Below are 10,026 nucleotides of genomic sequence, written 5' to 3' on the forward strand. Positions count from 1 at the left end.
GTACAGAAAAATTTACCCTATAATGGGCTTCCCACTTCTAGCTTACAACTCCAATATTGAAAGGTACAAGTTATCTCTAAGCCCCATGGTCATTTCAGTCATACTACTGTGTATTTATTTAAGAATTTTTAAAACTAAACACTATGTTTGACTTTGAAAAGAGAAATGATAGAAAGAAAAATTCTAGCAGGCAAGATCTTGGTCTGTTTTACTCTTTTAGCCTAACATAACAGCTTGCATCATAAGTAAGGTGATCATAGGTCCTGGTTTGTCTGGTATAGTTCTGGTTTATGCCCGCTGTCTTAATGAAATATTAATGGCATTGTCTTTCAGTCTTAAAATATTTACCATTGTTTATTAATATATATCACATCTAGCATTATACAGAGCATGTATTAGGTGCTCACTAAGTACTTGTTAATGAGTGAATGGTGATCTATCCATATAAAAAGAGTCTGGCCTATTAGAGTTCTAAGAATTTAGTTCTGTACTAAATGCTATGAGCATTTTAATGGGCTAAATAATAACCCTCACCTCCACCCCACTCCACTCCCATAAAAGGCCTATGTCCTAATCCCTGGAACTTGTAAATATTACCTTATATGGCAAAAGATATGCTTAAAGATCTTCAGGCTCCATCACAGCGGTCCAGTTGGTACAGAACCACTATACGATGCTGGGGCCACATAGGAAATCTGGATTCAAATCCCAGGTCAACTTGAGTATACCAGATATAAGTATGCATACCCATGGTCCTGGCTTGCTGGAAGGCTGCAGGGAGGGTGGTGGGATGACAAGACCCCATCAGGTGTACCTCTCTTTCTCTATCTATGCCTCTATTTCTATCTCTTACTTTCTCTCATGAAAAAAATAAAAAAAATTAAACTTAAATAAAAGTAAAGCTTTTGAGAGGAGTTGCTTATTTTGAATTAGCTGAGTACAATCATATGTATCCTTATAAGATAGACACAGGGGGTGTTGTACTATACTGTACATACATGCACACATATATACATTGGAAAGCAACATGAAAATAGAACAAAGAGAGATGCAGCCACAAGCCAAGGAAAAGCAATAGTCATCCAACAGAAGATAGAAGAGGCAAAAAAAATTGCATAGAATATGCAATTCAATCAATCCTTGATTTTCGGCTTCTGACCTCTATAACTCTGAGAAGATATTAATAAATTTCTGTTGTTTTAAGCCATTCATTTTGTGGCAGTTTGTTATGGCAACCATGGAAAACTACTGTAAGCACTTTAAATACTGCATGTAATATAAAAGGATTATCCCCACTATATTTATTAATGTTACTGTGCAGAGGCAGGAGAGTGCTTGAAAAAATGTGAGATTCTGCCACATATTAACTGAATTACATTGGAAAACTTGCTTAACTTTCATTTTCCTTATCTGTAAAATAGGGAAAAAGACACATTTTACTTATTCAAATGGCTTGCACTGAGATTCAATTGAGAGAATGTATTAAATCATCAGAAAAATTATGATGTATTTTTCTGTTTTTTTATGCAAAAATATGTCTTGACTTTTCTGACAACCCAATATATTCTTGTATTCAGTAAATATTTATTGATGACTACCATATGCCAGAAACAATTCTAAACCCTCTATTACTTTTGCTTCAATATATTCTCTACCCAAAATTCAGTCATTTTTAAAAATATCTAAAGGAGGGCTGGCCCCATGGCCTAGTGGTTAAAGGGACAGGATTGCACTTGACCAACCACAAAATTGAAGTCCTGGCCCCAGCAGCTTGAAAAACATGCTGGATATGTACGTGTTATGTGCCCTAACTCCCAACAAAATGGAAAAATGGAGGAGAAGGAATTGCAGCATGACTATGCCCCATTTGGAGTTTCTTTTTTTTCTTTCCCTCCCTTTCTGTCTCTCTCTGGCAAGCTCATTTGCACTCCAGCAATTTTTTTTTTTAATCTAAGGGATACAAAAAGAAACAAGCTTCTTACTGTCACTGAGCTTACATCCTAATGTAATACACAAAAAAGAATGGGGGAAATATCATTTCAGATATTAGTAAAGACTATGAAAAAAATTAATTGGAGTAATATGGTAGAATGCCTGGAAAGAACAACATTATGTAGGGTGATCAGGGAGGGCTTTTCTTTTTTTCTTTTTATTTATTTATTTGGAGAAGTTTTCGCTATAGGACGCGTGCACTCGCCAGCCAGACAGAAAGAGACAGAGAGACAGAAAGCGAGAAATCACCCCCCAGGGGGGATGGCCATGCCGCAATCCCTTCTCCTCCAATCTCCTCTTGGGATCTTGGACATGCACGCACACGCGCCCAGCGTGTTTTAAGCCACCGGGCCCAGTATGTGAACTGCGGTCAACTACGTGGGAGTCCAGCGACATACCATTACTCTAAGTGCTGGTCCCCAGGGAGGGCTTTTCTTAATAGATGGCCGTTTATTCTAAAATCTAAATTATGGGTCAGGATGTGGGGGTTAAGGAGCTAGCTGTATCAAAAATTGGGGTAATACTTTTCTGAGTAGGGGAACTTGAAAAAGAAGTAGCCATAGCTTTTGCATGTTTGAAGAATAGAAAACTTGCCATGAGCTTGACATGTTTGAAGAATAGAGAAAGAGCCAGTGTGACCAAAGTACAAAGATCAAGGGCAACATGGTAGAAGATAAGGTCAGAGTGATATTCAAGGGCCAAATCATGTAAAGTCATGGAGATCATGATAAGGACTTTGGATTTTCTTATGGATAAAATGAGTATCAGAATTAGAGGTTTTTACGTATAAGAGTGGCATTATGTGACGTTAAATTTTTAAAAGATGACTGGCCTCTGGGTAGAGAATGTATTAGAGAGCAAGAAATGAAGTCAAAGAACCAGTTCTAGAAGGCTATTGTAGTGTTCCAGACTAGAGATAATTAAAGTGATAACAATGTAAATCAAGTGAGGTAGACCAATTTAAGATATATCTTACAGATAGAGCCAATAAAACTTCTGATGGATTGGAAATGGAAGATGAGAGACAGAAGAATTAAAAATGAATTATAGATTTTTGGCCTCAGCAACTGGCAGATGGTGAACAATGAAGGAAAAACTATCCTGAACATGCTAAATTTGAAATGCCTGTTAAGTATCCAAGGCAAGGTTTCAGTATACAATTTCATATAAATAGCTTCTTGCATGGGGAGAAAAGTGGATTACTTATGGAGATGAATTTGGAAACCATCATATATATATGGTAGTTAATGTCATAGTTTAGATGAACTCCTAGGGGAAAAATATTTAGAGGGACTGGAAGGCCTAGAATAACCCCTTGCGTAACTTCAGTATTTAGAGGTCAAGAAGAGAAAGGGAACTCAGTAAAGACTGAACTGAATTGGTGAAGAAACCAATGAGGTGGGAGAAAATCCTGGAGAAAAATAAAATGATATCAAGAGGGCTAGCCTCGGGAACCAGCAGTTAGCGTAATGGCTATGTCGCTGGACTCCCACGTAGTCCACCGTGGTTCATGTTCCGGACCCGGTGGCTTAAACCTCATGCCAGGCGCATGTGCGTGCGTGCCCAAGATCCCGAGAGGAGAATGGAGGAGAAGGGATTGCGGCGTGACCATCCCCCGTGGGGTGATTTCTCACTTTCTGTCTCTATGTCTCTGTCTGTCTGGTGAGCGCACGCACCCTGTGTCCCTGTTGGTTTGGTGAGCCACCCCCCCCTATGGAAAAAAAAAAAAAAAAAAGGAGGGCTAGCCTCATAGCTTAATGGTGAAGGAAGTCAGATCCCACATGGCCAAGCACAGTTTGAATCCTGGCTCCCATGGCTTGAAAATCACACTGGCCTCCGTGTGTTCTGGCTCCGATGGCTTGAAAATCACACTGGCCTCCGTGTGTGTGTGTGTGTGTGTGTGTACGTGTGCATGCACAAACTCAAAATTCAGACAGGATGGAGATGGAGGAGAAGGGATTATATCATGATCACATCCCATTAGAAGGTGCTTTCTCCCTTTCGCTGTCTTTCACTGGCAAGCACATGTGTCCTCTGGCAAGTAAAAAATGTCATGGACAAGTATTGGGTTGTTGGAAAAGTCATCACTTTTTTTTTTTTTTTATGTTTTGCTATGCAAAAGTGTCTCATGACTTTTCTGAGGACCCAATATTTTCTCAGCTTCTGCACGTGCAAAGAACTCTGCTGATAATGGAAGAGAATTAACATCTCTTATGATTTTGGAAGGGAGATAAAAATAAGCCTCATAAAAATAATACAGGGGACCAGCAGTTGGCGTAATGGCTATGTCGCTGAACTTCCATGTAGTCGACCGTGGTTCAAGTCCCGGACCTGGTGGCTTAAACTCAGGCCGGGCACGTTTGCGTGTGTGCCCAAAATCCCGAGAGGAGAATGGAGGGGAAGGAATTGCAGTGTGGCCATCCCCCCCTGGGGGGTGATCTCTCATTTTTTGTCTCTCTGTCTCTGTCTTTCTGGCAAGCGCACACACCATATAGCAAAAACCTCTCCAAAAATAATAATACAATATGTAGCCTTCTAACTGATCGCCTTATCTTCATGTTTACCCTTCATTAATTTCTACACAAGCACAAGGTTTATTTCCCTAAAACAGTCATCTGATCAACTAAAACTCATTGAGTTTATTAATTTACCTATTTTAAAAGTTCAAATACGTGCTATAGGGCATGTGCACCCACCAGAAAGACAGAGAGAGACAGAGATTCACAAAGCAAGAAATCAGCCCGCAGAGGGGATGGCCACTACGCAATACCTTCACCTCCATTCTCCTCTCAAGATCTTGGGCACACACGCACAGAAAATGGGATAAATAAGGAAGGCCTCAAAAAAAGGCTTCAAGCAATGGAGCACAAGAAAGATGGATTTTTAAGGTCTGAGGTACCAACCTAACTAGCTCCACAAGAGAAGATTGCATGTCTAGGACTGGTGAAAAAGGCCAATGGAGGAAGTCAGGTAAGTTCAGAATATAAAAGACTTTAAAGTCAGGCAAAAGCATATGAACTGGGATCTCTGGTTTTTAATGCCTTTTCCTCTACTTGGAGAAATTCCCTTCTTTCCCAGAACCCAGTTTCCTTTTCACACAGGATTTTCTTCAGTTGTGCAGTTTGTAGGTTTCTAGTTTCTGACCAGCTACAGTGGTTCTCAAACCTTGATGACTACACGTTGTAGTTACCTGGAGAGCTTTAAAAGCTATTGGTGGCTGGATTCACTCTTAGTGATTCAGATTTATCTGGTCTTGAATGTAGCCTGGACATTGAGATATATAAAAGGTTCCCAAGTGATGCTGATGTGCGGCTAAAGTTACAATCATCTGATAAAGAAAACAGTGAAGTGCTAAGCTTCTTAATCATGGTAATGATACATTGGAAGAAACAAAGTGTTTTAAGAAGACTAACAGAAGAAACAGAGTAGATGGAAAAGACCATAGAAGACCAACTCAAATTTTTCAATAATTTGGATGAAAAAATCATTAAGGCCTATGACATTGTAAGGAAGATGAATGGAAAAAAAGTAAAGAGAAGTAACATTAGGACTCAGTAACTGCTTGAATATTACACATGATCAAAAGTGAAGAAAATACAGAGTCAAGTTTCTAGCATAGAAGGATGGTGGGATTTTCAGCAAAACTAAAGTAGTTGTGAAACAGCTAGGTAATCATTATTATTGATAATATGGTGCAAAACATTAGGTACTATGTCAGGGTATGTGCTGTGTTTTTTATTTAATCTTTACAATAATTCTGTAAATACTGTTTACAGAGGAGTGCAGAGAAAATATTTGAACTCTACTGGTCTGGCTCATTTTCCTTGTAATAGGAAAATGATCAGTTACACACTGAATCTGCTGAATTTTAACAACTCTGAAAACAAAATGGCTATAGAGACCAAACAGGAACATAAATAAGTGAATCAAGTTATATTTAATTGTAGAGAAATGAAGATCTAGAAGGGGGCAGCTACTCAGCTATACCTGAATGTGACGAAATGAAAGTATGAAACTAATAGATGAAGTGGATATATTTAAATTCATGGCTGGCCCCAAAGCCTAAAAAACTATATACCCTAACTACATGGAACTCAAAGGGACAAAGAATCTCTTTATTTTGTACTTTAGAAATTATGCCACAATGCTGAGGCTGAACTTGGGCCTAAAGAAAAGCCAAAGAAATGACAGTACTTATAGAATAGATATTATAGAACAGTCTTTTAAAATTAAAACTATGGCACATGGGACTAGCAGATGATGTAATGGTTATGTTGCTGAACTCTCATGTAATTGACCATGGTCCAATTCCTGGACTTGGTGGCTTAAAACTCAGGGTAGGTGCATGTGCATCCGTAACCAAAAGCCCAAGAGAGGAATGGAGGAGAAGGGATTGTGGTGTGGCCATCCTCCCTGGGGGGTGATTTCTTGCTTTCTGTCTGTGTCTCTCTAGTGAGCACACACCCAACAGCAAAAATCTCTCTCCCCCTCAAAAAAAAAAATAACTAAAATAACTATGGCACATAAAGTCAGATTTGGTGTGGTGACTCTTCCACTGTTGTGACTGGCCTTTTCAAAATGATGCCCCAAAATATATCTACACATACTTGAAACAAGAAGAACACTCTTCTATAGTCACACTCTTCACTCTGGCATTTGAGAGTAAAAATTATTCTCTTCAAATACGCATAGTTAAGGGAGCTATGGCCATCAGAAAAGTCATGATATATTTTTCTATGCAAAAATACATCATGACTTTTCCGACGACCCAATATTCCACATGGCAGATCACAGTTTGAATCCCAGCCCTGGCAGCTTAAAAACAAACTAAGCTGGACCAGCAGGTATTGTGGTAGTTAAAGTGCTGGACTACCACATGGCCAACAGTGGTCTGAGTCCCAGATCTGGTGACTTGAAAATCATACCAGGTATGTGTGTGTTCATACCCAAAATTCTGGGAGGAGAATGGAGGAGAAGAGATTGCAGTGTGGCCAATCCCCAGTGGAGGGTGATCTCTTGCTTTACCTCTCACTGTTTCTCTCTGTCTCTTTCTGGCATGTGCATGTATGCACACTATAGTAAAAACCTTTAAAAAAAAAAGGGAAAGAAAAACATGCCACACATATCACACATACATGTGTGTTTCACTGAAAATTCCAACAGACTGGAGCAACAGAGGAGAAGGGACTACTGTATGAACATACCCCATTGGAGGATTCTCCCTCTTTCTACCTCTCTCATGAGCACACATGCCCTATAGCAGAAAGCTTTCAATTTTCTATTAACTAAAAGTTAAATTGCAGACAATGATCTAAATTTTTATGTAATTACAACTTGATAAAAATGTTTCTAAATTTTGAGTGTTTATTTCTCCCATTGGCTAAAAGGTAACTGAAAGATTGTGGAGGTGGTCTTCTTTATTGTAGTGGGTAAGCCCATGCATTGGGAGCTAGATGTCACATAGCTGACTATGGTTCAAATCTTGGTCCCAGATGCTTGAAAACATCCAGTTGTGTGAGTATGCATGTCCCAAATCCTGACAGGATGGAGAATAGAGGGAAAAAATTGTAACAGAAGCACAACACATTGGAGGATGCTCTCTCTGTCTTTCTGGCAAGCACATATGCCCTCTGGCAATAAAAAAGGAACTGAAAAAAGAAAGAAAAAAGATTGTGTTTTGTTCGCATTTTTACTTTTTTTTTTTTTTTGGAGAGGTTTTTGCTATAGGGTGCATGCGCTCGCCAGAGAGACAGAGAGATAGAGTGACAGAAAGCAAGGAATCACCCCCCTCCCCCAGGAGGATGACCACAGCACAATCCCTTCTCTCCCAATCTCCTCTTGGGATCTTGGGCACGCACGCACACACCCGGTATGAGTTTAAGCCACTGGGTCTGGGACTTGAACCGTGGTCGACTTCATGGGAGTCCAGCGACATAGCCATTATGCCAAATGCTGGTCCCCACATTTTTACTTTATACCTTGGGTTACTCCCTCCCAACCCATTTCCTCATATACACTTGTATTTCCAATGTCCGTAGCAGAGGGGTTAACAATTAGCAAAGATTAAATAAATAATTAAGTGAAACCTTTTAAAATTTTTAATTATTGAGTTTTAAGCTCCTTAATTATAAGAACATCTGTTTTTTTAAAGAATCATTTTATTTAACTTTATTTATTTTAATTTTTTGACCAGAGGGACAGCACCAGAGTGAGAGAGAGATCAAGAAAGTAAGAAAGCAAGCCACTAGGTCTGGGACTTGAACCACGGACAATGACGTGGGAGCCCAGTGTATTTAACTACCACACCACCTGCCTGTTCAAGAACATCTGGTTTTAGAAGTAGGTAAATATACTCCTTAAAGTCTGGAATTTAGAATGGTGTTTTTGAACACTATTCTTAGTATCAGACTAATGTATTATCCGTGAGAAATGTAAACCAGTTATGTAAAAATAAAATATCACACATATGAATTTTTGCAAACTATAAAGCCCTATTGAGATTATAAAGAAATACTCTGATGTTATCTTGAAACTAGAAGGCCTTGAAGTTACTAAGGGAAACCTCTTATATTTGAAACTATTTGCACCTTTCCCCAAAATAGAGGTTCCCCCCCCCACATGTAACTAACAGCAAGAGTGAGATTAGCTTTTTCAGTTCTTGGAGGTAAAGTTCAAGTGAAACTGATTTAATAGCAATAATTGTAGTAACTGCTCTAATAAGATGAGGGAATGCTCAACCTGTACTAGGCAAAGATCTAAAAAGGCTAGAATTGTGTTAGAAATCTTCACAGTCGCACCACACCCTTCTATCATTATATGTAAGTGTCCTAAGAAAAACTCTGCAACTCTCTGGAAAATTATATTAAAGACAAAGTGCTTTCAACACTAAGAACTGCACTGGCAGGTGAGACCTCAGTTTGGGTCTTAGACAATCCTGCTCTTTATTGGACACTTTCTGTAAAAATCATGCATGCTAAAACTTGCATGCACCTTCTTGCATCTGATTACACACACTATAAAGGACTGTATGTTCGAAATGGAGATGGGTACATTCCTGTTATATGTTTATGTGTACGGAAACATGACACCATTTTTCCTATAGCTAAAATGTCGCAAACGACGGAACATGGTACCTATCCTTTAAAACATTACCTGAGAAATATTAATAGTTCATCCAGCAGGCTTTGAAAAAGCGTAATCGTATTGCTTATGGTAGCCCTTACATAAAATGGCAATACACAGGGTGACAATCCTTAACGTGCGACAGCCAAGAACAAAAAGCAGGAGCTAGCGATTTAAAATCTCCCAAACGCCCGCGCTCTGCAACACTTCTTCCCAAAGAAGTCTGGCATATTCTGGGAATTCCACGGCCGCCGCCGGTCGGACGGTCTTCGGGAAAGCTATTTCTTGGGTAAGGTACAAAGGAAAACAATAAACCTCTCGCTTTCATCCCTTTCTCGTTCACTCTGTGGAGGGCGGATCAATAAGGGGCAGACTCGAGCCCTCTTTTCGCTGGGGGAACACGACTTGTCGCCTCACCCCTACTCTCCGGCCCCGCCCCGAAGGCTGCCAAGGCCGGAGACCTGCGGACAGGTAGTGCTTCCCGGCCTTACGTCCCGGGGGCGCCCGGCTGCAGCCCCTCACGCCCGTCCATCAGGCCCGCGAGGAGCAATCTCAGCAAAGGCGCCGGGAAAATCTCTGCTCTCGCACGCCACGCATAGGAGGCGCGTAAGGTAGAAGGGATCATTTCCTTCCCATATTCCCGGTGAGAAACTAGGCAGACGGAAAGGGGCTCGTACAACTCGAGCGTGGGGTGCGAACTCAGGGAACAAAGACACGGCAGAGGAAGCAGCAGCAGCCACACCAACGATGATTCAAAAGGGCTCTCCGACTTTACGCAAGCGGCCCACAACTCCACAGCGCTCAGTTCCCCTTACGCCACTGGCTTGGTCTCAGAGCCTTCGCGAATACGGCTTTGCGCACTGCGGCGGGGCTGCGCCGCAACCGAGCTTGGCAGAGTGGCTTTTCCCCGCC

At 40.6% G+C, this 10,026-nt stretch overlaps 1 protein-coding gene across 1 annotated transcript in view; it reads left to right on the forward strand.

The window, feature by feature from the left end:
- The first annotated feature begins 9,861 nt into the window (after positions 1–9,861).
- Positions 9,862–10,026, forward strand: part of EIF4G2 (eukaryotic translation initiation factor 4 gamma 2) — a 12,426-nt gene continuing 12,261 nt past the window's right edge. Inside the window, exon 1 of the mRNA XM_006167460.2 lies at positions 9,862–10,010. Within this exon, the coding sequence (XP_006167522.1) occupies positions 9,862–10,010 (149 nt within the window). The remainder of the gene's footprint in view (positions 10,011–10,026) is intronic.

This window comes from Tupaia chinensis, unplaced genomic scaffold, assembly GCF_000334495.1.
Source record: "Tupaia chinensis unplaced genomic scaffold, TupChi_1.0 Scaffold144767_1, whole genome shotgun sequence".
NCBI classification, from domain to species: domain Eukaryota; kingdom Metazoa; phylum Chordata; class Mammalia; order Scandentia; family Tupaiidae; genus Tupaia; species Tupaia belangeri.